The following is a 24,790-nucleotide window of genomic DNA, read 5'->3' on the forward strand; positions in this document are numbered from 1 at the left end:
CGTTTCGTTTTTATGTTAAAGGTCTACATATCTAAAATGATAAGTAAAATGATTAAATTGAAGTTAAAAATCAGAAAGTGATTAGGTGAGAAGTTGAATGAAACATTGACGTATTGAAAAGGGAAATTATTGGAATGTTGGGATAAATTAATAGATTAAAATAAAGAAATAAAGTATAGCGTTGAATTTAGTAAAGTATTTTGTCGTTGCATTGACTCGAAATCTCTATAAATATTCCCTTAGAAACTCACCGATTTCCTACCAACAAACGCAGAAAGCCATTACTCTCTCTTCTTCTTCTTCATCTTCATCTTAATTTTTCGAATTATTGAGAGAGAAATCCAAAGATGAATGAAAACCTTCCAGTTCCAGCTTATTTCATAATCACTTTTTTCATAAGCCGATTAAAATCAAGCATAAACAAATCCAAGGCATGGACTACAACCTTAAACCAACGACCAAACAACCTCCTAAACGACCCCGAAACATTAACCTTAGCCTCTTCGGATTACGGGAACATGGTTAAAGAAACCCCAGCCGCGGTTCTTCAACCATCATCGATAAACGACATCGTTCAATTAATCTCTTATGCCTATAACAACCCCATCCCTTTTCAAATCGCCGCAAGAGGACAAGGACATTCCGTACGAGGTCAGGCAATGGCCAAAAACGGCGTCGTTATCGACATGTCGGCACTGCGGCGGAATCGGAAAACCCCGGGAATTGTCGTGTCGTGTAGGCGGTGGACGACGGGGGAATTTTACGTGGATGTGGGAGGGGAACAGCTGTGGATTGACGTGTTGAATGAGACGTTGGGATATGGGATGACGCCGGTTTCGTGGACAGATTATTTGTATATCACAGTGGGAGGGACGTTGTCAAATGCAGGAATCAGCGGGCAGAGTTTTCGGTACGGTCCACAGGTCAGCAACGTGGTGGAGATGGATGTCGTCACTGGTACGGAAATTATATGTAATTTAGTAAACTTAGTTTATATTATTATTAAAACTTTATAATTATAAAAATTAGAATGAAATCTTTTTTTTTTTCTTTTCTTTTTGTTCACATTATATATACTTTTATTATTAAACACGACAAGTTTAGTTTTAGTACAGACATTTTTCTACAAAACATTAAATGATGTGAGAAATTAAAGATGTTCCTTACTGGGTGGTCCCTTACTTTGAAACCTAAATTTTAGTTATGGCAATAAAAATAAAATAAAATAATATGTGTGTGTGTGTGTGTTTTTTTTTTCAAACCTGTTTTTTTTTTCAAACCAGGTGTTTCCAGTGGACATTTGTATTATTATTGTTAATAATTTATTATTGGGTTGCATTTCGTGCATGCAATTAATTTTATGGGATTTTAATTATAATAAATTTTGTTTGGAATTGTTTGAATTTTGTAGGGAAAGGGAATATGATGACTTGCTCTCCCAAAAAAAATTGTGAGCTTTTCCATGCCGTTCTTGGAGGGTTGGGTCAATTTGGAATTATTGCTCGGGCAAGAATTGCTTTGGAACCTGCTCCAATTAGGGTATTCTTTTTCTTTTTTTCTTTTTTTAAATCTTGTTTATAACTCTAATAATCATTATTACATATAAACTTAAGCTGAAAATTGACAGACATATACCCTATTTGTATATCATAATTTCATAATTTATATTCTACTTTTAACAAATTTTTAGAAAAACCCTCACAAGTTTCCATAACTAGAAAAAGTAAACTTTTGAAGCTTTCTCTTTTGTTTTAAAATAAACTAAAAGGAATTAGACTTCGTTCTTCTCTTAACCCATATAAAGATAAGTTGAAAAGCATAAATACTAAGTAATAAACTTACATATCTTATGATCACTATGTTCATGAAATTTAAGAAGAACAATTTATAAGAGACAAGTATTCATAGTACAGAATAAAGACATTTGTAGGATTAAAGAATTCTTGTATTGTTGTTCTAGAGTCAAAACTGTAAATAAAGTAAATATCACAACATATCGTTATCAAATAAGATTTAAATTGATTTCTAACGAGATAAAAGAACAAGGTATTTCAAAGTTTGAAATAGGAAACTTATTTGTTGTTGGAATTACTACTGAGGTAGAGAATTTTCAGGCCATGTGTAATGTATGTTGTTTTCTCATTTATGTTTTGGAAGTTCTTGTTAGGTTTTCTTATTTTTGAATTTGGCAATAAAGAATATAATATATATATTTGTAATACATATAGTTTGACTTTTGATTGGAAGTGTGGAAGTATCTGTGGATTTTGTCCAATGAAAGCTTCCAAACAACCTTACATATCCTTGTCTTTGTTTGTGAGTGTTTCTGTCACTTCCAACCACCATAAACGATGTCGTATTTCTAATACAGACAAATCCCGAATTAATTCTTAATTTGTACGTTTTAACCTTTTCTTAACCCCATGCTTTGACCTCTAATTTATCACCATCACTATTATCATTTATACATGCATACAATGTGCTTGCACCTATATATGAATGTGAAACATAAAACATATTTCACTAATTTTTCTTTTTATTTTAATTTGCTTTTTAGGTTAAATGGGTACGAATGTTGTATACTAACTTTGCCGCATTCACTAAAGATCAAGAGCATTTGATTTCATTGAATGGAAGGAAACAAATGAATGCCCTGGATTATTTGGAGGGTTTAGTTCTACTGCACCACAACAAACCAGATAATTGGCGCTCCTCGTTCTTTCCACCATCTGATCATTCTAGAATCATCTCTTTGGCCAATCAGAACTCTATTATTTATTGCCTTGAAGTTGTTAAATACTATGATCATCATACTCAATCTACTGTAGATAAGGTAGTTACTACTACATCTACGCATATTGATTCAAAAAATTTAATCATCCACAAATCACTTTTTCATTAAACAAAAGGTTTGAATAAATTTAACATGTTTTATAAAAACTTAATCTTTGCGGACTATTTATATGAATAATATTATAAATAATATACCATCGTAGTCGAAATATGAAAATAAGTTTGAGTTCATACTTAATTTTGACAGGTGAAAAAAGCTAAATAATTAAATACATAGACGTATTTATTTATTTATGACTATATGACTTATGTTTATTTGTATTTTTTTCTATGTTGTATTGTAGGACCTTGAAGTATTACTACAAGGCTTAGATTACGAGAGCGGGTTTAAGTTCGAGAAAGATGTAACATACGTTGAATTTCTAAACAGGGTTAGAACTGGAGAGTTGAAGCTTCAATCTAAAGGACTATGGGACGTTCCTCATCCATGGTTGAATCTATTCGTACCGAGATCTCGTATTATGGATTTCAACTCGGGTGTCTTCAAAGACATAGTATTAAGACGAAATATAACCAAGGGGCCTATCTTGATATATCCAATGAACCGATCGAAGTAAGTTATTTGATATAGTATGATATTTCTTATATAGCATAAAAGTAATATTAATATTAAATTAATTGATTGGGTATGATTATATATTTAAATGGCAGATGGGATGAAAGAAACTCAACAGTAATACCAGATGAAGAAGTGTTCTATACAATAGGGTTCTTGAATTCAAGTGGATTTGATGATTGGAAGAAGTTCGAAGAACAAAATGAAGAGATATTAGAATACTGTGGGAAATCAGGAATTGAAATCAAACAATATCTCCCTCATTACAAAACGCAAACACAATGGATCCAACATTTTGGTTCCAAATGGACAAATTTCCAACACAACAAATTCAAGTTTGACCCTAAAAATATTCTCTCTCCAGGACAAAAAATCTTCAATTCTTGAAATTTATCTCTTATTATTACTATTATCAGTATTATTTTCTTCTCAGTGTAAGAAAAAATATATATATCTAGTCAAGATTAAAAATATATATATATATAAATTAGGTTTTTTGTTAAGGTTAAATTAAACTGTTATAATATATTTATGGCATTATTGTATCTATCCAGTCCTAAATTTATAATTTTGGTAAAGTTTGATTAAGATATGTACGCTTCATTTTGAGATTGAAAAGTTGGAATTTTGCCCTAAAAAAGTACTTTATTCTGTTAAATATTGAGTTATTCATAATTCATATATATATATATATATATATATAATGCCTTTCTTTGACCTTTTAGTGAAGTAATTTTGTAGCACAATGCTATGCGTAGTTTACACCAATCCTATGCTAATAAATGTGTTTAAATTATGTGTGAATCAAACTTCAAAGAAGTCAGAAATATTAGGCATCAAATAGAATTTTGTGTCTAATAATATATAGGACATTCAAGGTTTTCAATTTTATGGTTATTGTAGGCTTGCAAATTTAAGAAAAAATGATTAAATGAGTCAACCATCTATTATTACTCACCAAATAAAAAGTTGTATGGATATATAATAAGTACAAGAAATCAAACTTAATTAGAAGTTCTTAAAGATAATCTTAGATCAAAGCTTTCTTTTTTTCTTTTTCTTTTTTTTTCTTTTTTCTACTAGACATACAATTTAGTTGAGATAGTACTTAAATGTTTTAAATTTGAAAACCTTATTTGGCATATACTAAATTATACTTCGGATAAAACATCATGTTTCTTTTAGAAGATCAAGAAACAAGAATTACAACGAAAGAAAATCTCAAAATCACTATTATATCATTACAAAAATAGCCACCTCTCAATAATATAACCTTATGAATGACAATATAATATTACTAAATCTATAATAAAAAACGAAAGATGTTATATTTAATATAAACTATGAAACTTGGTAGAAATTTTGGGAATTACACTTTAAACTTTACAAAAAAAACTCAACTTTCAAACAGGAATTATTGGTAAATGGGTTTGAAATTAATTTTGTGAAAAAAAGATGGTTGTTTCTTGTCAAATCAGTAAAGATCTTAAATGATTTGAAATCGAAATAAACGTTTTGAATATGAAAGTTAATATGTCGAATTAGCTGTGCTTTGATGATGTGTTTTTTTTTATTAAAAAATTCTTTTTGTTTATATATAAAAAGAGAAGAAGAAAAAAGGGCAATAAAATTAAAATTGGGCAGGCTGTAATTACCCATATTAATCATACCATTTTCAAAGCCAAAAAGTGAAACAACAATGAACTTTTTGAATATAAATGTAACTAACTACTGTTCTACAATAAGAAGAAGAAGAAGAAAAGGCAACGTAAAAGTATATCTTTATTTCATTTTAAAATTAATTTTAGTTCAGTTTGCACCCAAGCCACAAAATCAAGCTAAGTAATTTGGTCCACGAGTGATCAAAGGACAATTCTCATGTACTACATGGACAAACATGAATAACAACGATAAAGCCTTGTTAACAATACTGTCGTTTATAATGATAAAGTTTTGAGAAACAAAGCGTTATCAAAGATAACCGAAAACATGTTACGTGGGGGTTTGACGAGGACCAACATGGATCATGCAAATTAGGGTTAGTAGTTTTACACAAATAATTATAAAGTAAATAAAAATAACCTTTGCCGACACACTTCAGGACTTTGATGCTAACATCTTGTTGGTAAGACAAAATGTCCGATGGATAGTTTGAAAATTAAACCAATGATATGAAAACAAAATTTCATCTTGGGAAAAAGCCTTTATCAATTAAATTTCATGGTCCTATTAACTTTCTCTCTCCAAATTTCAATTTTTCTTAATTATTTATGGTGTCTTTTTAGTTCAATCATCAAATCAGAGATCTACTCCCTTTTATTTATTCAACACTAATGATAAAATTTTATTAGTGGTTTATCGAAAAAATTTACGGTTGAACTTATAAGTTTGGGAGTGTATTATGTCCTTAATATCTCAAAATTAGTCTTTTAGGGCCCGTTTGGTAACGTTCCTATTCTCTGTTTCTTGTTTCTTGTTCCTTGTTCCCTGTTTCCTGTTTCTTCTTTTTTTAGAACAAGAAACAGTAATGCGTTTGATAACTGTTTCTATTTCTTGTTTCTTGAAAAAAAAAACAGAAACAAAAAATGTGTTTGATAACTGTTTCTTGTTTATTAATTTTCATATAGATTTATTTTTTATTTTTCACATCTACTTCAATTAAACATTAACAAAAATATAGGTCTATCCATCAAACATAACAAATAAAATTATCAAAAGTTTATTCATTTAATACGAAGAAGTATCAATGCACAAATAAAAATAATAACATAAACATAAAATTATATTTATCCTTCAAATGTTGCCAAATTTGATTGGCAATATCATCTCTTACTCAGGCAATTTCTCTTTTTAATCCATCAATTTCGATAATCTCATCGTTATTTCGTGACATCTAGAATTTAATATTAATTTTAAAGTAAGTTATTATGTCTTCAATATTCAGAATTGAAAGAAACAAAACAAAATTTAACCTTTAACTCTTAACCTATGATGCTTTAGAGAAAAATCCAGATTTACACAAAGAGGAAGATGAAAACTATGGATCCGACGAAGAGGAACAATCAGAAAAAAACTATGGATCCGACGAAGAGGAAGAGTTCGGGTTGTCGAGGAAGACGATGAGAGATGAAGAGGAAGACAGTGTGCAGAGAAAAACGATGAGTGAAAGAGGAAGAGGAATGATTATTTGGAGAAGAGGAAAAGTAAACCAATAAAAATAATTGAAAAAAGAAAAATGAACCAATAAAAATAATTGAGAAAAAGGAAAAGAAAAGAAATAAAAATAATTGAGAAAAATGAAAAGGAAACCAATAAAAATAATTGAGAAAAAGAAAAAAAAAAGCCAATAAAAATAATTGAAAAAAATGAAAGGAAAAAAATAAAAATAATTGAGAAAAAGGAAAACGAAACAAATAGAAATAAATTGAGAAAAAGAAAACCAATAGAACCAATTGAGAAACAGAACAGAAGAAACTACTTTTTTTGGTTCCCAATAATTCCTTATAAAATGAGAAACGTTTCTACTTTTTTTGAGAACGAGAAACAAGGAACGTTATCAAACACCTCCGTTTCTTAAAAAATGGAAACAGAAACAAGAAACAGGGAACAAGAACGTTACCAAACGGGCCCTTAAAGTCTCGTTTTTAAATGAAAAAGAAAAAAAAAATTATGATCTACCAGCAAACAAATTTTCCAATTTAAGATTTCATAAGCCATGCAAAATTTTAATTTAATTTTAATAACTAATGTTTCCTTTAAGCATTTAGAGTTCATCAAAATCACAGTTAGATACAAATTTATAAATATAGTTTAGATATCAAAATTTCATCGTGTAGAGAGTGTGGCCGGGGCCCATGTAAACACGGGCTAAATAATGTTTATGGGCCTTGTGATTCCGTCCAGCCCATTTTCTTGAATAGAATGTCCAGCCTCTCAACCAAATGGGCTTTTAATATAGCGCCATGGCCCATCCATATCCTTTGTTTCGTGTCGTGCAGTGTGATAACTTAAGGTCCCTTTGCAAATATAATTAATAAGAATCAAGAATATATTAATTTCCTTCTCTCAATCTTTTTTACAAAAATTGCATATATAACAAAATCTATTTTACCGTTGATACTTTATATCACTTACATAATTTGTTACTCATAGATTTCAAGAACATGATATAAATTGTGTTATTTCTATATTTTATTTCCATTGTACTATTTTTATTAATTTTTAGAACAAGCATTACAAGACATAATTAACGTAAACCACTCAGAATAAGAAGCATCAAAGATTAAAAACCTTGACCCTCAAAAGGTTTTTGCACAACATGATACGCTAGCGCATGATGACGATATCTATTCACACTGCGAAGTTAGAAATAAAATTAAAATTAAAATTTTGTTTGGCTTAGATCAGTGCAATCCTTTCTAGAAGTATACCATTAATAATCACATTATATCATATTAAGTCTGTCCAAACATTTAATCCAGTATTTTGAAATTAAAAAACATTTTGGGTTATGCAAATAAAATTAAAATACTAATATAATTTTTTTTATATGATCATAAATATTAATTTAAAATTGGTAGAGACTTGTTATATTTTAATAATTGAAAGGTGGAAAGACATAATTAAACATAAGAGTTGAATTAAGTTGAATTTGGTATTTAGGATGATTTATAAAAAAGAAAAGAAAAAGAGGAGGTGCCCTTTAAAGAAGCAAAGAGAAGAGGGAGAAAGGGGAAAAATGGTTAAATGTATGAATGGACCCTACATTTCAAACCCTCGCGAATGTGGACTTTGACCACCCTCACCAAACTACTTTTCTTCCCCATCATTTTCATACTTTTTTTTTTATATCTTTACAAAGAAAATTAATATATTGAAATAAAAGGAATAACTCAAATTTGACCTCTCAACAAGTTCTTCTTATATCACCTTCGACTTCAAATCAAATTTTAATTTTATCAACAAACAAGTCTTCTACTTTAAACTTTTAATTATATTTTCCCTATTTTACTCATTAATTTATTAAACACAGAGAAAATAATGTAAAAATATTCCTAAACTCGTGACTTTCAACAATTAAAACAAAAAAAGAAAAAAAAGATTTCCTAGTGCATAAACTAACCGTTTATCAAGGGAGAATAACTATGTTATCAATTTAAAAAAAAGGGAGAGTCAAAATTTATGAGGGGATTAAGTCATAACCCTTTTGAAATTTTAAGTTAGGATGGTAATATTTATTTAAACGAAAGAATAATAATTCGATAAATTATAAATTTTAGAGTGAAATCATACGACAAAATTACTTATACACAAATTATTTAACGAGATAGTTGGAATTAATAGAATTATTGTATGATATAGTTCACATATTTATGGTTAAATTACAAAGTTTATTGGTTCATTAATTTTGTTCCATAAATTTAAAATGATTAAATGATTGAGTCTTTTAAATTTTCAATTTTATATTCAATAAGTCATTAACCTAGGTTTAGATTCTAACTTGAATATAAAAACTCAAATTTATTTTAAATAGACCATTAAAATTTCAAATTTTTTAAATAAATGCCACTTCGAGGAACCTATATTTAACATAAAATTGAAAAACGACATGTTAATTAATTTAAGAAACACAAACTTCAAAATTTGATGGACTTATAAATTAAATAACTTAAAACAAGAAAAGTGGGTGATATAATATATACATTGTTTTAATTTTCTGTGGCTGCTGAGCTTCGTGTTTTTCCAGCTTCTTACTTACTTTTTAATTTGTTCTCTCTTTCTCTGTCTTATTCCTTATTTTCAACTTCCCTTAAATTTCTTCCATCATTTCCTCTTCCTTTTAATGAATTGAAATAATTAATCAATTTTTATGTGTATATGGAAATTGTATTTTCCTTCAATCAGGATGCTCGAGCCTCCTTCTTGCATTCCATTATGCAATCTGTTCGTTCCACTTACGTTTGCCTTTGGTCTTATTTACCCCATCCTTCCAAGTATTATTTTTTTCACTTTCCTTTTTATTTCCCAATTATTTATTGGAAAATTTATAATATTAACTTTATGTTTTATGTTTTTAGTTGTTTAATGAATCTTCATGGGTTGTTTCGGGAGGATGAAGATGATGATCAGAAGAAACAACCCAGCAGTTCTTTAGGAAGTTGCCAACGAAGGCTGTTCAATGACTATACACAACTGATATTTAATCTTGAAAATAAGTAAGTTTTAATTTTTTATTTTCTGTACTCTTAGAAAAGAAAATTACTGGAATTGTTTGATTAATTGAAAGACTTTACATTATGAACTCACTTAATTAATACAGCCTGAGCCTTGTCCCTGGTCATGCTTTCAAGAACAACATTTCATTTTTAGAGGTTCAGGAATCTGTGCTTCTAACCCACTCCTCCTCTCAAATCCAAACCCAGTTTTATGCTGTAAGTGTGTATTAACTTTATTTTATGCTAAAATATATACATCATAATCTTTTTTTAATTTCTTAATTTTTTTTTCTCGCAGGCAGCTGGGATTAAGGTAACTTGTTGTTGTTAACTAATTTCGAATATATACATGAATTTATCTTATCTCAAACTATGAACTTTCTCACTTAGATCACATAGGATCATCGGCCCATAATTAATTCAATTAAGACTCTCTAGCTAGTGTTTTGTATGATTCGTCATTTCCTCTTAAACTGTCGAAAATTAGTTTTAAAATCCAAAAATGAAATAATATCTAAAACTTATTGTGATTTATTACTAATTATATAGCTTCATATGGTGTAGAGAAATGTGGCCTCGAAGTCTCACTAATCTTTTTGGTTGATTAATTATCGATACAAGTTATATACATACATATATATATATATATATATACATATGTGTGTGTGTGTGTGTGTGTGTAATAACAACTTTGCTAAAAGAGACTATATTAACCTCTAATTATTAATAATGCATGTCAGAGCGTTGTTTTCATGGGGAGCAGCAATGGAGAAATAGAACTTGGCTTCTCACAGGTAAAACCTAAAATTAAATTTCTTTATCAAATATTAGGGTTAATGAAAGGAAAGTTAAAAAAGAAATAAAATAAAAAATTTCAGGTAAAAATGGTAGAGGAGATGAAACAAACAAATGGAATACTATTTCCTGCTTGGGATGAAGTTTCATCAATAATAATGGCTTCTTCTTCTAAACTTCCGCCCAATATTCAATCTTCCCTTTCTCCCAAATCTCCATCCATTGAAGAAACCCCAGAAATCCCTTCATTACTATTTTACAACGATCTTTCTACGATACCATTGCTTCCGCTGCCACCGGGTTCGTCGTTGTCGGGAGGTTCGAGAGGAAGTGCTTTTGAGGAATATAATGTGAAGAAGCCGGCGGTGGAGGTGGCGATGGCGGACGAGAATCGGAAAAGGGAAAGTTTGATGAAAAAAGGGTTAGTGTTTTATAGAAAGTTTAAGAAAAGGAGGATTGAAGAGAGAATAATAATAGAGGCGGCCAAGCGGCCAGCGTCGGCTCAATTGATTCATATGATAGCGGAGAGGAGAAGGAGAGAAAAACTCAATGAAAGTTTTCTTGCTTTGAGATCTATTCTTCCACCTCAAACTAAGGTTAGTGTCTCACTAAATCCTTCCCTTTTTTTTTCTTTTTCTTTTTACAATTATTATGTTTTTATTTAAGTTTTTCATCTCGTTTTTTATAGTAAATATTTTGATTTTGAGCTAAATTAATTCTTGAGTAAAAAACTATTATTCTTTTAGTTGTTGGCTTGGATTTTATGACCCAAAATTAAGATCAGTAGTATAAGTGGAACTAGCTAGTGTTTATATATGCTTACTTTCAAAGAATTAAAAAGAAAAAAAGAAATTAATCTATATCATGGCATTGTATGATGGGGTTTTTGGTTTTCTTTAAAAAAAAAAAACTTAAGCTTATAAACACTAAACTTCAGCTTATTTATTTCTTTTTGCTTTGCTTAGTAGTAATGTACATTTTAAAAAGAACTATAAATCAAATTTTGAAAACTAAAAGACAGTTCTTTTTATATGATTAGATTCAGAACTCAAGTGTTTAGTTAAAGAAGTTAACTGAAAAACTAATGAAATTGAAATAACACAAGCATAGTTTACAAAAGTACTCCAATTAATTATCAAACAATATCTTAAGCAAATATCTATCAAGTTTGTGTCTAATTGAGATATTTGAACCTTAACAATATCTATATCAAATAGATCAAAACATGTATCTAGTCAGACTTCATTAATATTCAACATTGATATGAATGAGTATCCAACCTAGCTATAAGGTATAAAATTGAGTTATATATGTGTAGAATAATATAAAACTGTCAAATTAATTTCAATTTTGTAGAATAAGATTGATTGTGTTTTGATCATTCTCTTTGATCAATATAGTATTTTTTGAATGCATATTATATTTATGTTGTTATTATTATTTGGTTAATGAATATATTTACGTACGTAGAAAGATAAAGCATCAGTGTTGGCAACAACAAGAGAATACTTGACCAAATTGAAAGCACAAGTTTCAGAACTTAGCCATAGAAACCACATCCTTCTACAAGCTCAGGATCTTCATATTGCAACACACCACCAATCAACCACTCCCACTTCATCCCTTAACGAACCCTTTACCGTTAAGGTTTCCTACGCGCCGCCGTCGCCGGGATCAACGGACGAGATCGTCATAGATTTGGAAATAATCGTTAGAGGCGATATGGGTCCGTTAATGACGGATATCGCAATTCGCGTGCTTCAATTCTTGAAGACGATTGTCAATGTCAGGGTAGTCTTGTCATTTCATGCTAACCATACGACCTCTCCTTCTCCTCTTACCCGCCTCGGCTTCAGGTTTAGCCTTCAGGTTTGCTTCATTTCCTTTCCTTTTCAAGGTTTTATTCATTTATTTTTGTTTAGATGTCAATTAAGTTTATTATATTAAACTAAAGCTCTTGAAAACTAAAAAAAATGTTGGAAATACTTTTAAAATTATACAATAATAATAATAATAAGTAGATAAAAGGTTGAAAAAAGTGATTGGAATCTTTTATATTGTTGTTTTTCTTATTCCTTTACTTAGGGTGGGGAGTGGGACGAGTCGGCCTTCCTGGAAGCAGTGAGAAGAATTGTCTCCGACTTACTACACGTGGGGACGCATATATCATATTCTTGGGCCACACTTCTTCATCATGCTCCATCATGATTCGACCCTTTTCAGCCTTTGGTATTCTTTCGGACATTCATCCTTCTCTCAGTCAACTTTGCTGGATCCCACACATGTATTACAATTACAAATTTTGTTTATCCAAATTCCAAACAAATATTGATCCCATATCAAAGGGACTGTCTGGGAAATTGGAATACAATTAAAATTACTGATTTGGAGGCGCTGACAATGGAACAAAAATATGAGATCAGGTGGAAATTGAGTTAAAGTTCAAAATTATTGTAGGAAGAGTTAAATAAGTTTAGTATTACACAATCACTCGTGAGCTTGAATTCAAAATTCTTTACAAATGCATTCTACTTTATCTTCTTAAACTTGTCTAAAAAAGACTTATTTTCTTTTTTGTTTTTTTTTTTTTTTTTGTTTTTTTGGAAAATATTTCATTTAATAATAATAGATGTTTGAATTCTAGGATACCATAAAAGAGTGATGTCACATTATTTGCTTTTTCTTATTTTCAAAATGTTCCCACCAAACCCTTCTTTTTCTACGAGGAACATTATGCTCTATTTTTTCTCTTTACATTTTTCATACCATTTATTCTTCTTCGATTTATATATATATATATATATATATATATAAAGACTACTTGATGAATTTTAGTTGTGAATCTTTATACTTATATTATTATTAATGATCTATTGTAAACCTTTCTAGCTTATACAAAGTAATTGAAGTATATAAATTCTTCTGATGGTATAATATAAATGGGGTCCATATATTCTGTTTTCTTTTTCCTAAGTATATAGTATTAATTTATTTAAAATAATAATAAAAAAGATTCATGATTATGGTAATGATCACTTAAATCAGACAAACTTTTTAATGTTAATCTTCGTGGTTTTACGTTTAACTTCATCCAAAAAGCTTCATAAAGGATGGCACAAAAAGCTTCATAAATTAAAGTTGAAAAAGTTTGATTTTGATAATTTGGTAATTATCCACTTGAAAGAAATAGAATGGTAGTAATTGCACAGAGACTTCACATGTTTGGGAACAACTATCAACTTATTGATCTTCAGTTCAATCTGAAAATTCAGAAGTGGTTGTGAAATTGTGAGAGGTTTAGTCCCAAAACAATGTCTCTAAATTCTTTTCCAATCTTTTTTTAATTCGAATACAATTCATCTTTATGAATGGTTGGGTCCCATCCAACTCCTTTAGAAACAACAAAAAAGGGATTTCATTAAATTTTTCCACAAGCTTTTTGTATTTGAATCGATGATTGATTTCTAGAAACACCTTTTAACTTTGTGGACAGAAAGTGGGTCCAATTATGAAGATTCAAGGAGATCTATAAAAATAGTACCGAGTCTAATTTTAATATATATAATTTTAAATATTGACTAACACACATCCAAGAGAAACAAACATTTGATTGTCTTGACTTTCTATTTCATACCTTAAATGGTTATATTTAATGTAGGGTGTGGACAACAATACAATCTTATGAACCATAATAGAAAATTAGGAACATAGGAAATTTTCCTTATCAGCATCCTAAAAGAACATATGGGTCAAGAGGACAAAATAAATTGTGTATTACAAACTTTAAAAAAAAAATGCTTAGACCATACAGCAAAAACTAAATATTCTAATTGTATGATATGGAAATAGATGGTTCATAGATTCATAAACATTGATATATTAGTTGGGGAAAAAATACTTGAAAAGGCTTCAAAAGAAGTTCCAATAACGCCAAATATCATAGTCTCATAGTCCAAAGACCGAACTCAAAACAACATCAGTTGTGGTAAGAACCTCCAACTGAGCTGTTGTGTGTGTCATTATCTAACGAGAGAAATTAAAGCAGAAAGGCATTCACACATTCCAGAATTTCTTCAAAATTAATCGGTAAATTTTATAAAAATGCTCAACAATTTATTAGGATGTGATTATGGAATTACACAAGTTGATCAGTTATACAGCAACTCAGACTTACAAATAAAGTGACGCTGCAACGAAAAATCGGCATTTCGGGTGGGCTGCCTCAGACTGGCATTCTGACTTTCTGAAATCTCCATGTCAACATTCTATCCTTCATATAAAAATACAAGGGTAATCATCATCCATCATTGGAACCACAAAAGCACAATCTAAAAGATATAAAAGTGTGGTTAGGAGACCCAAAACTTTGTGCCTGGCAAAGAGAGAGAAGAAATAGATCTAGGATAATAAGAATGGAAATGCTTGAATTCACAATTAGAAGGGCATCAACATACTTATGCTTCTACAACAGTAGCTGCATCTTCGTCCGTAGAATCAGGTGGGGTGATAATATCTTCTTGGAGACTTCCTTCTGTTTCGTCTGCGTTCCGTGGCTTACCCATTTCCGCATTGAGTAGTTTCTCCCGAAGTTTTGTAATTAGTTCTTTCCTAGCATCTTCATTCTCTGACAGAAAAGTTTTCAAGGCTTCTTTCCCGTAGAAGCTTCGACCATTAAAGCGATAGAGTGAAGCTGCCTGGGACATGAATTTATATTTCAACCCCAAATTTATAATCTCCGACTCCTTACATATACCTTTTCCAGACTCGAGCTCGAATTGAGCAATCCGAAATGGAGGAGCAAGCTTGTTCTTTACCACTTTTACTTGAACCTGGCTTCCTATCACCTACAATTGAACATACAACAATGCATAAATTAATATTCACATTAAAAGATGCATATAAACAGTATACAGATTTACTGGCAATTTAACGTTTTATACCTCTTCCCCCTTCTTGACATAACCTATTCTGCAAACATGAAGACGCACCGAGGCATAAAACTTTACCGCATTGCCACCACATGTAACAACTTCAGTTGGACCATCAAATCCTCCAAAAGTGGACGGCTTTGACCTTACCTAGAGATAAATACGTATCAGTGAGTGCAATAATACTGAACTCTGATAACTAAATAATTGACGCCACCATCATGTAGAAAGTAACAGTTTGTTGCTGAAAAAGTTGAGAAAAGAAATAATACCTGACTAATAAATATTAATATAGTCTGTGATAGGAATAAAGAATGGCACAATTTGCGAAGTGCTTGGCTCATGAGTCTAGCCTGCATAGCCATCGGCGAATCGCCCATCTCACCATCGAGTTCACCTTTAGGCACAAGAGCAGCTACCTGGTCAGAGGCAATCAATATTTTACAATGTTCCAAGAAAATAAGATTTAACTAATTTCAACATATCAATGGAACTGTTACTGTTTCCTATACCCGAAAATAAAAAAGAAAAATTAAACATATAAAAGTAACAAATTTCAAATGGTTCTCTTCAATACAGTTGGCATCATACTCACACTGTTAACAACAACAACATCAACAGAACCACTTCGGATTTGGGTATCCACAAAACTAAGAGCTTGTTCTCCACAGTCAGGTTGAGATAGGTGGAGGTTCTCAGTGTTCACTCCAATAGCCTGAGCAAGGGCTGGAGCAAAAGAATGATCCGCATCAACAAAGACACAGCAACCTGCATTAAAAAGACCAAAGCAAATTACTCCAGTTAAACTTTGATCCAGCCTCCAAAACTCTCCTTTATTGTTGAACAGAAAACATAAGTTAATTTGAATTGTTCAAAGGACGATATAATATACAGTTCTAGTGTGTGTGATATGAAAAAGGTCTAAGAATAAAATGTGCAAAACAAAGGCCAAGAATGGTGTATACATAACAATAACGAAGAGATGTACAGTCAGCTATTTGAGTCAAGGCACATAGCAAAATGTTGTCCTTAAAGAAGGCATACCAAGTGCACTGAGTTATTACTATTAGGCACTCCACTCCCAAAAAAAGAAATCGTGTGCATCCGTGCAACTAAACTATCTTGCAAATCCCACTTGACAGTATGCTCAACGGAAAGAGAATGTTCTGTAGAAACGGACGTAGATAGAAGAAATTCAGCAATTTTCTATTTCCTTGAGCATAGAAGTTGATAGAAATTGGTAAGAGAACTTAGATGTACACAAGCTTCCTCGAAGGAAGTGGTATCGTGATTTGTGGGAGTGGAGCGTCAAATAACTCAGTGCAAACAGCACGTTTCTCTATTAACAAAATTCTGTGATGCACCTAGACCAAAGTAACAGACTTTCTAAACCCTATTACACTGATTGATAGTTTTACGTTAGTTGGTGGCCATTATTTTTCTTATTCTACAGTATTCCTGCCCATTTGTTTTGCGTATTTTTTCCAACATAACCAACCAAATAACCTAGACGAATTACATGCAGAAGCCAGTAATCAGATTATAATTTTCTGTGGGAGCAAATGGGCTCGTTCAATTTACTTGCTTATAGACTGAATGAGCACATTAACTTATCAATTAAACAGTACCTCCTTGCTTCTGGGATTCAGCGATTACATGCAGTGCAAGAGTTGTCTTTCCAGAAGCCTCTGGACCATAAATCTCGATTACACGACCCTATAAAAATCTAATGAAGTTAAATCACAAACATGAAACACATTCCTGATGTCTCAATATTTTCTTTTCATTTACCACGTACAAAAACATGGTTTGAGGACAGGAGCTACATAAAGAGTTCTAAAACAAGCGAAGCGGCCATCCAAATACATGTGATTAAGAAATGCTTCATCCTCACTAAGGCATCATAAAGAAATGTAAAATACCTTAGGAAAGCCACCTACTCCTAGAGCCATATCCAAAGAAAACGAACCTGTGGAAACCACAGGGACATTTTCTGATGATGCAGAACGGCCAAGCCACATGATAGACCCCTTTCCAAATGTGGTAGTTATACGACCCAAGGCTTGTTGTAAGGCCAGCTCTTTCTTAGACAACTTCTTTTCAGAAGAATCACTCCCATCTGATGACTCAGTAGGCTTCTCTTTACCTTCAAGATTGATTGATCATTGATATTGAGTCACATTGTAATGAACAAAATAAATTATCTACACCTTCTCTAAGAGGACGTGAATGAATAAGTAAACCTTTTCTCAAACAAAACAATCCAAAAATTTCCAACATTCTGCTTCACAACAAGTTTATCACAACCATGTTTGAACTAAATTAAAAAATGCCAATATTTCGCACCTTTGGTAGAAAAATTACATATTTGAGTAGACGTTCCCAATAATAAGCCTATCCTGTAGCCCTGCAAAGAAAGCAAGCAGAAATTCAAACCAAAAGACGTAAAAGCAAAATTAGCTAAAAATATTTGATCTCTATTCCTCATTTAAATAAAAGAGGGTTCATTCTAAATTGTATACGAGTTAAAATAATGAGTGGACACAACAAACGCATACATTAAGAATATGTTTGGGGTGGAGTTTTAAGGGAAAAAGAATTAAAAAATTGGACCAAACCGTGTTTGGCCCAAGGTTATGATAAATGGAGATTAGAGTTATCATAATCTCAAAATATCCCTATATTCTCCTTTTCTTACGACCCTATCCAAATAAACCAATTTAAATTCTGTTATTATTTTTTAAATTACTACAACCATAACTCTTTTCCATACTCTTTTCCATTCGCGCATACTATTCTAACATTTATGATCCCTCCTAAACTCATACCATCTATCGTAACACTAATTTTTATATTCTTTCTTTCAAACACATATTACCATAACACTAGAATTATTCTATCATAATCCTAAGATTATTATAATCCTTTTCCCCGTGCTCATTCCCTTCCCCAAACACAGAGTTCTACAGTGAAACAAAGAAATTAACAGTGTAAGTGAATGAGACCTCGCGCTGGAAAAGAGAGCGCCCAAGGAAAGATGCATTTCGAATAAGCCTCGCCATTAAAGCTCTTTAAAACCTCCCCTGGAGAACAGAACGAGCAACACCGGATCAAAAGAAACGCAGAACTGACTTGAATAAATGGCAACTGAAGAAGAAGAAGAAGAAGAAGAAGAATGAGGAGAAGAGCTGCTAGAAGCCATGGGCACGAGCAATTATGAAATGGATATCGAAAGACGAAGAAGACGACGGGGAGACCATTTAAGAATATGCGAAGAACACTCTGCCATTTTTAGGGTTCTTTTTCTTTTTTTCTTTTTTCTTTTTTTCTTTTTGTTTGTTTCTTTCCCTCCTAACGGCGGGTTTTCCCTCCCTTGCGATGATTGGGCCTCAGACTTATGGGCTTTGAAGCTCATTATTTAGACCTATTATTAAAGAACATAAAAATTTAGATAAATAACCTATTCTATTGAAAACCTATTGTCTTAAATTTTCAGTCATTTTTATTAATAGCAAAAGTTCATTAATGCTTCTTTTAAGTTCTTTTCCAATCTTTGTTTTAGTTCCAATACCATTCCATCTTTATGAATGGTTGGAAAAAAAAAACACTTCTGAACTTTACAAACAGTACGTGGGTTAGATACCAAACATGAAGATTCAAACTTTAATTATTTTGACCTTCTATTATCAAACCTCTAATCTTTATATTTAATGTAGGCGTGGACAAAGGAATGCAATCTTATGAACAATAATATAAAATTAGAAACCTAGGAAATTTTCCTTCTCAGCTAGGACATATGGGGGGTTAAGAGGATAAAATAAATTATGTGTACTACAAACTTTAAAAAAAATGTTGAGACAATAAAGTAGAAATTAATTATTCTGATTGTAAGATATGGAAATACATGGTTCATAAATTCATAAACATTGACATGTTAATTGAAAAGATTTTAAAAAAAAAAAAACTTGATACAGAAGAAGTTCCAATAATGACAACTCAAGTCTCGAGCATAGAAGGGTTAGTTAAAATACATATCATCGTCTCATAGTCCAAGACCGAACTCAAAATAATAATAGGAGTGGTAAGAACCTCAGAGCTGTTGTCGGCAATATTATCTGAGGAGAGAATTTATAGCAGAAGGCATTCTCACGTTCAAGAATTTCTTCAAAATTAGTCGGTAAATTATGTAAAAATGCACAACAATTTAATAAGATGCAATTAGGGAATAATACAAGTTGTCAGTTATACAGCTACTCACACTTACAAATTAAGTCATGCTGCAATGCAAATTCGGCATTTTGGACGAAAAGCCTTATGCAAAATCGGCATTCTGACTTGCTAAAATCTCCATTGTCAACATTCTATTCTTCATGAAAAATGGCTGATAGTATAACAAGGGTAATCATCATCCACCATTGGAACCACAAAAGCACAAACTAAAAGATACAAAAATGTGGTATGGAGACCCAAAACTTTGTGCCTGGCAAAGAGAGAGGAGGAATAGATCTAGGATAATGAGGATGGAAATGCTTGAATTCACAATTAGAAGGGCATCTACAGGCCGCTTATGCTTCTAAAGCAGTAACTGCATCTTCATCATTAGAATCAGAAGGCTCGATAGTATCTTCTTGGGGACTTCCTGCTGTTTCATCTTCGTCCTGTGGCTTATCCATTTCCACATCGAGTAGTTTCTCCTGAATTTTCGTAATTAGGTCTTTCCTAGCATCTTCATCCTTCGACAGAAAAGCTTTGAAGGCTTCTTTGCCGTGGAATGTTTGACCATTATACTTAAAGAATGAACCTGCCTTGGTTACGAATTTATATTTCGACCCCAAATCTATAAGCTCTGCCTCCTTACTTATACCTTTTCCAAACTCGAGCTCAAAGTTAGCGGTCCGAAACGGAGGAGCAACCTTATTCTTCATCACTTTTACTTGAACCTGGTTTCCTATCGTCTGCAATTGAAATATACAGCAATGCACAAATTAATGTACGCATAAAAAAATGCATTTACACAGTATCCAGATTTACTACCAATTTAATGTTTTTTACCTGTTCCCCCTTCATGACAGCACCTATTCTTCTAATATTAAGACGCACCGAGGCATAAAACTTCAATGCATTGCCGCCACAAGTAACTTCAGATGGACCACCATATCCATAAGTGGACATCTTTGACCTTACCTAGAGATACATACGTACCAATGAGTGCAATAATACTGAACCCTGATAACTAAATAATTGATGCCACCACCATGTAGAAAATCACAGTTTGTTACTGAGACATTTGAGAAATGAAATAAGACCTGATTAATAAATATTAATATAGTCTGTGATTGGGATAAAGAATGGCACAATTTGCGAAGTGCTTGGCTCATGAGTCTAGCCTGCATAGCCATGTGGGCATCACCCATCTCACCATCGAGTTCAGCTTTAGGCACAAGAGCAGCTACCTGTCATAGAGGCAACCACGATTTTACGATGTACAAAAAAAATAAGATTAAACTAATTTCTACGTATCAATGTTTCCTATACCGGAAAATAAAAATGGAAAATTAAACATATAAAAATAAAAAAATTCCAACTGTTCTCTTTAAAATAGTTCGCATCATACTCACACTGTCAACAACAACAACATCAACTGAACCACTTCGGATTAGGGTGTCCACAAGACTAAGAGCTTGTTCACCACAGTCAGGTTGAGATAGGAGGAGGTTCTCAGTGTCCACTCCAATAGTCTGAGCGAGGGCTGGATCAAGAGCATGCTCCGCATCAATAAAGACACAGCAACCTGCATTAAAAAGACCAAAGCAAATTACTCCAGCATTATGTTTGCGTGTGATAAAGTAAACTTTAAAATTACACCTCCAAAACTATCCTTTATTGTTGAACAAAAAACATAAGTTAATTTAAACTATTCTCTTCCCCAAAGGACAATATAATATACAGTTCTAGTGTGTGTGATATGAAAAGGTTTAAGAATAAAATGTGCAAGACAAAGGCCAAGAATGGCATATATATAACAATAACTAAGAAATATAAAGTCAGCTATTTGGGTCAAGGCACATAGCAAAATGTTGTCCTTAAAAAAGGCATACCAAGTGCACTGGGTTATAAGGCACTCCATTCCCAAGATATACATCCTTTCAAAAAAAATTGTGTGCATCAGCACTGATAAAAGGGAGTGGAGTGTCAAATAACTAAGTGCAAACAGCACGTCTTCTCTATTAACAAAATTCTGTGCTGCACCTAGACCAAAGTAACAGACTTTCTAAACCCTATTACACTTGATTAATATTTTTATGTTTGTTAGTGGTTGTTATTTTTCTTATTTTGCGTATTTTTTCCAACATAACCAACAAAATGACCTAAACAAATTACATGCGGAAGCCAGTTATCAGATTATAATTTTCGGCAGGAGCAAATGGACTCGTTCAATTTACTTGCTTGTAGACTGAATGAGCACATTAACTTATCAATTAAACAGTACCTCCTTGCTTCTGGGATTCAGCGATTACATGCAATGCAAGAGTTGTCTTTCCAGATGCCTCTGGACCATAAATCTCGATTACACGGCCCTATAAAGATATAATGAAGTTACATCACAAACATGAAACACATGCATGACGTCTCAATATTTTTTTTTTTCATTTACCATTTACAAATACTTGTTTTGATGAAAGGAGCTACATAAAGAGTTCTGAAACAAGTTAAACGGCCATCCAAATATATGTGATTAAGAAATGCTTCAACCTCACTAAGACATCATAAAGAAATGTATAATACCTTAGGGAAGCCACCAACTCCTAGAGCTACATCCAAAGAAACCGAACCTGAGGAAACCACAGGGACATTTTTAGATGACTGAGAACGGCCAAGCCACATGATAGACCCCTTTCCAAATGCGCTAGTTATCTGATCCAAGGCTTGTTGTAAGGCCAGCTCTTTCTTGGACAATTTCTCGTCAGCAGAATCACTCCCATCTGATGACTTAGAAGACTTCTTTTTACCTTCAAGATTGATTGAACACTGATATTGAGTCACATTGTAATGAACAAAATAAATTATCTAAACCTTTTCTAAGAGGACGTGAGTGAATGAATAAACGTTTTTTCAAACAAAATAGTCTAAAAATTTCCAACGTTCTGCTTCACAACAAGTTCGTCACAACCATGTTTGAACTAACGTAATCAAAGCCAATATTTCGCACCTTTGGTTGAAAAATTACATATTGGAGAAGACGTTACCAATATGCTTCTCCTGTAGCCCTGCAAAGAAAGCAAGCAGAAACTCAAACCAAAATACGTAAAAGCTAAGAAATATTTTATCTCTAGTCCTATAAATAAGGAGGTCTCACTCTAAACTGTAAATAGAGTTTAAAATAATGAGTGGCCACAACAAACGCATACACCAAGAGTGATACAGTGAAACAAAAAAAAGATTAAGGGTGTAAGTGAATGAAACCGACCTCGCGCTGAAGAAGAGAGCGCCCAAGAAAAGATGCATTTCGAATAAGCCTCGCCATGAAACCTCTTTAAAAACTCCCCTGCAGAGCAGAAAGAGCAACTCCGGAGGAAAAGAAACGGAGAACTAACTTGAATAAACAACAACTGAAGAAGGAGAGTGAGGAGAAGAGCTTATGAACCGGAAATGGAAATAGAAATAGAAATCGAAAGACGAAGAAGAAGACAGGGTGTGATCATTTAAGAATATGCGTTTTAACTCTGCCCTTTTTAGGGCTTTTTTCTTTTATTTATTTGCCTTTTTTCTCGCTCCTAGGGTTTTTCCCTCCATTGAATTAGAAGGATGACTGGGCCACAGACTTATGATGGGCTTCACGGTCATTATTTGAAAGTGTGATATTCTAAAAAAAATAAAAACTCATTTGAATTAAAATAGGGTTTCCCTCCATGGGAGTATGAAAGACTTTTAATTGAATGGGGGTTTTTAAACCCTAAATTGAACTAAATATATTATTATGATTTTTACAAAAATTAATACTACAAAACAAATTATGATTAATAAAATTTGTTGATATTTTTCAAAAAACAATTATATAATAAAACAAACTAAATATTCAATTTGGTATTTTTAACCATGCTATAGGAAAAGATTCATATGGGCATCAAAATGAAGCAAGAACATGGCAAAGCAAGTTGGGTGAAGATAAGTATTGTCCTAAATCGAAGGACGAGGCAATAAACTCGATATCTCGAAGAGTCTCCAGGTCAACATCACAACGCCTGCACAAACCAAATATTATTATATATATAGCCATCGTTTACTATAAGACTATGTATTTACGAAAAATTCTATATTGTTTTCGACGATTACATTTATATTATATAGGAATAAAATACAAACTTTTCGAAAAGTCATATATCCCACCATATAAAGATCAAACGTGGTAGATTGAAAACATTATACAGTATATTCTCTATTTTTTTCTCATAAAACTTATTACGCTTTGTCAAGTTATAAAGATTAATGGTTTTGGTATATTGTGCTAACTTCGTCCATTTGTTGTGAAATTACATTTTCACTACTTTTTTCCACATTGCACCATTTTTCATATGTTTTATTTCCATTATCTCGTAGAATATGAGCAAAGAAAAAGATTAAAGATGAAATTTTGTCAACGTGTGAGAGAAACATCATTAAAGGTTACTTAATAAGGAATTAGAAAAAAGAGCATGAACCTAGAACAACAAGATACAAAATATCAAAGACAAAAGAGTTCGATGGAGAGCTAGAAAGATAAATCAAGATTTTGTAAAAGAAAAGTGCTCGGTGGGGAACTAGAAAAATGTTATAGAAGCTAGAAAGATAAGCCGATAATTTGTAAACTATAAGAGGCCGTTTAGAGGAAGAGTTGGGTTGTGAAATGTTAGTGTTATGATAAAACTATTGTTATGTTTGGGGAAAGAGTTTAAAAAGGTACTTTTATGATAAAATATGTCTGGGATAAGAGTTGAAAAACGTAGTTTTATGGGAGAGTTGAAGATATAGGGTTATGAAGAGTTAAAAAAGGTATAAGAAAAGGAGAGAGAGAGAGGGAATAGGGGTTATGATCATAGTCTTAAAACAGAATTATCATAACCCAATCCAAGTGATAACCCTTGGACCAAACGACCTAAAATATCAAAGAGAAAACTGTTTGGTGAGGAACTATAAAAATGTTATAGAAGCTAAAAATACGAACTAGAAAGATAAGCGGAGCCAATTATAAGGGTTGGTTAAGTGTAGGGTTTATTTATTTGAGGGGAATGATAATTTAAGATATAAATTAATAGAATGGCAAGTTTTGTAAGAAAAATTAATAACAACTCGATAAACTTTTGTTTGTGTTGGTAGAGAAAACATGGGCCACAAACATGAGCCCAAATGTGGAGAAGCCCAGCTGATAATTTAATTTTAAAAATAATAAAGATTAGATTATTTTT

General features: G+C 31.9%; 5 protein-coding genes across 7 annotated transcripts; 3 read left to right on the forward strand and 2 right to left on the reverse strand.

Annotated features, from left to right (window-relative positions):
* The first annotated feature begins 295 nt into the window (after positions 1-295).
* On the forward strand, positions 296-3,856 carry LOC103498521 (cytokinin dehydrogenase 3-like). The gene is made up of 5 exons (XM_008461147.3): positions 296-957; positions 1,412-1,539; positions 2,558-2,833; positions 3,138-3,406; positions 3,505-3,856. Exons 1-5 carry the CDS (start codon positions 348-350, stop codon positions 3,794-3,796), a joined length of 1,575 nt encoding a protein of 524 aa, XP_008459369.1. The 5' UTR covers positions 296-347; the 3' UTR covers positions 3,797-3,856.
* A 5,416-nt stretch (positions 3,857-9,272) lies between these two features.
* LOC103498527 (uncharacterized) lies at positions 9,273-10,215 on the forward strand. Its single transcript, XM_051085379.1, has 5 exons — positions 9,273-9,402; positions 9,487-9,624; positions 9,729-9,840; positions 9,923-9,937; positions 10,189-10,215. The coding sequence occupies exons 1-5, from the start codon at positions 9,287-9,289 to the stop codon at positions 10,213-10,215; spliced, it is 408 nt and encodes a 135-aa protein (XP_050941336.1). The 5' UTR covers positions 9,273-9,286.
* Positions 10,216-10,308: 93 nt separating this feature from the next.
* LOC127143785 (putative transcription factor bHLH041) lies at positions 10,309-12,874 on the forward strand. The gene is made up of 4 exons (XM_051084914.1): positions 10,309-10,418; positions 10,503-11,015; positions 11,890-12,288; positions 12,505-12,874. The coding sequence occupies exons 1-4, from the start codon at positions 10,377-10,379 to the stop codon at positions 12,625-12,627; spliced, it is 1,077 nt and encodes a 358-aa protein (XP_050940871.1). The 5' UTR covers positions 10,309-10,376; the 3' UTR covers positions 12,628-12,874.
* Positions 12,875-14,487: 1,613 nt separating this feature from the next.
* LOC103498552 (DNA repair protein recA homolog 3, mitochondrial-like) lies at positions 14,488-18,693 on the reverse strand. 3 transcript variants are annotated; one of them, XM_017045433.2, is made up of 9 exons: positions 18,353-18,693; positions 17,694-17,754; positions 17,270-17,493; positions 16,976-17,063; positions 15,943-16,115; positions 15,620-15,766; positions 15,360-15,497; positions 14,874-15,263; positions 14,488-14,747 (listed from the first exon to the last, which is right to left on the reverse strand). In XM_017045433.2, the coding sequence occupies exons 1-8, from the start codon at positions 18,407-18,409 to the stop codon at positions 14,874-14,876; spliced, it is 1,278 nt and encodes a 425-aa protein (XP_016900922.2). In that variant the 5' UTR covers positions 18,410-18,693; the 3' UTR covers positions 14,488-14,747. The 3 variants fall into 3 exon arrangements, with proteins under 3 accessions (XP_016900922.2, XP_008459419.2, XP_008459411.2); XM_008461197.3 differs by having other exon boundaries at positions 14,488-14,684; positions 18,353-18,692; XM_008461189.3 differs by having other exon boundaries at positions 14,488-14,689; positions 18,353-18,692.
* Positions 18,694-19,529: 836 nt separating this feature from the next.
* Positions 19,530-23,127, reverse strand: LOC103498543 (DNA repair protein recA homolog 3, mitochondrial-like). Its single transcript, XM_008461177.3, has 8 exons — positions 22,816-23,127; positions 22,558-22,615; positions 22,134-22,357; positions 21,838-21,925; positions 20,966-21,138; positions 20,654-20,800; positions 20,400-20,531; positions 19,530-20,302 (listed from the first exon to the last, which is right to left on the reverse strand). The coding sequence occupies exons 1-8, from the start codon at positions 22,870-22,872 to the stop codon at positions 19,913-19,915; spliced, it is 1,269 nt and encodes a 422-aa protein (XP_008459399.2). The 5' UTR covers positions 22,873-23,127; the 3' UTR covers positions 19,530-19,912.
* Between the last annotated feature and the right edge of the window lie 1,663 nt (positions 23,128-24,790).

Source organism: Cucumis melo, chromosome 5, assembly GCF_025177605.1.
Source record: "Cucumis melo cultivar AY chromosome 5, USDA_Cmelo_AY_1.0, whole genome shotgun sequence".
Taxonomy (NCBI): Eukaryota; Viridiplantae; Streptophyta; class Magnoliopsida; order Cucurbitales; family Cucurbitaceae; genus Cucumis; species Cucumis melo.

Bases quoted from the DNA above. Each gene is read 5' to 3' on its own strand.
- LOC103498521 (XM_008461147.3), top strand. From the start codon at position 348: ATGAATGAAAACCTTCCAGTTCCAGCTTATTTCATAATCACTTTTTTC. The intron at 2,834-3,137 runs GTAGTTACTACT...GTTGTATTGTAG, and splicing joins CTCAATCTACTGTAGATAAG to GACCTTGAAGTATTACTACA. The intron at 3,407-3,504 runs GTAAGTTATTTG...TTTAAATGGCAG, and splicing joins TATCCAATGAACCGATCGAA to ATGGGATGAAAGAAACTCAA.
- LOC103498527 (XM_051085379.1), top strand. From the start codon at position 9,287: ATGGAAATTGTATTTTCCTTCAATCAGGATGCTCGAGCCTCCTTCTTG. The intron at 9,403-9,486 runs GTATTATTTTTT...TTATGTTTTTAG, and splicing joins TATTTACCCCATCCTTCCAA to TTGTTTAATGAATCTTCATG. The intron at 9,625-9,728 runs GTAAGTTTTAAT...TAATTAATACAG, and splicing joins ATATTTAATCTTGAAAATAA to CCTGAGCCTTGTCCCTGGTC.
- LOC127143785 (XM_051084914.1), top strand. From the start codon at position 10,377: ATGGGGAGCAGCAATGGAGAAATAGAACTTGGCTTCTCACAG. The intron at 11,016-11,889 runs GTTAGTGTCTCA...TTACGTACGTAG, and splicing joins TTCTTCCACCTCAAACTAAG to AAAGATAAAGCATCAGTGTT. The intron at 12,289-12,504 runs GTTTGCTTCATT...TCCTTTACTTAG, and splicing joins GCTTCAGGTTTAGCCTTCAG to GGTGGGGAGTGGGACGAGTC.
- LOC103498552 (XM_017045433.2), bottom strand. From the start codon at position 18,409: ATGGCGAGGCTTATTCGAAATGCATCTTTCCTTGGGCGCTCTCTTTTC. The intron at 16,116-16,975 runs GTACTGTTTAAT...TTTTTAATGCAG, and splicing joins TGAATCCCAGAAGCAAGGAG to GTTGCTGTGTCTTTGTTGAT. The intron at 15,498-15,619 runs GTATTATTTCTT...ATTTATCTCTAG, and splicing joins TATTAATATTTATTAGTCAG to GTAAGGTCAAAGCCGTCCAC.
- LOC103498543 (XM_008461177.3), bottom strand. From the start codon at position 22,872: ATGGCGAGGCTTATTCGAAATGCATCTTTTCTTGGGCGCTCTCTTCTT. The intron at 20,801-20,965 runs GTGAGTATGATG...CCTCTATGACAG, and splicing joins ATGTTGTTGTTGTTGACAGT to GTAGCTGCTCTTGTGCCTAA. The intron at 20,532-20,653 runs GTCTTATTTCAT...ATGTATCTCTAG, and splicing joins TATTAATATTTATTAATCAG to GTAAGGTCAAAGATGTCCAC.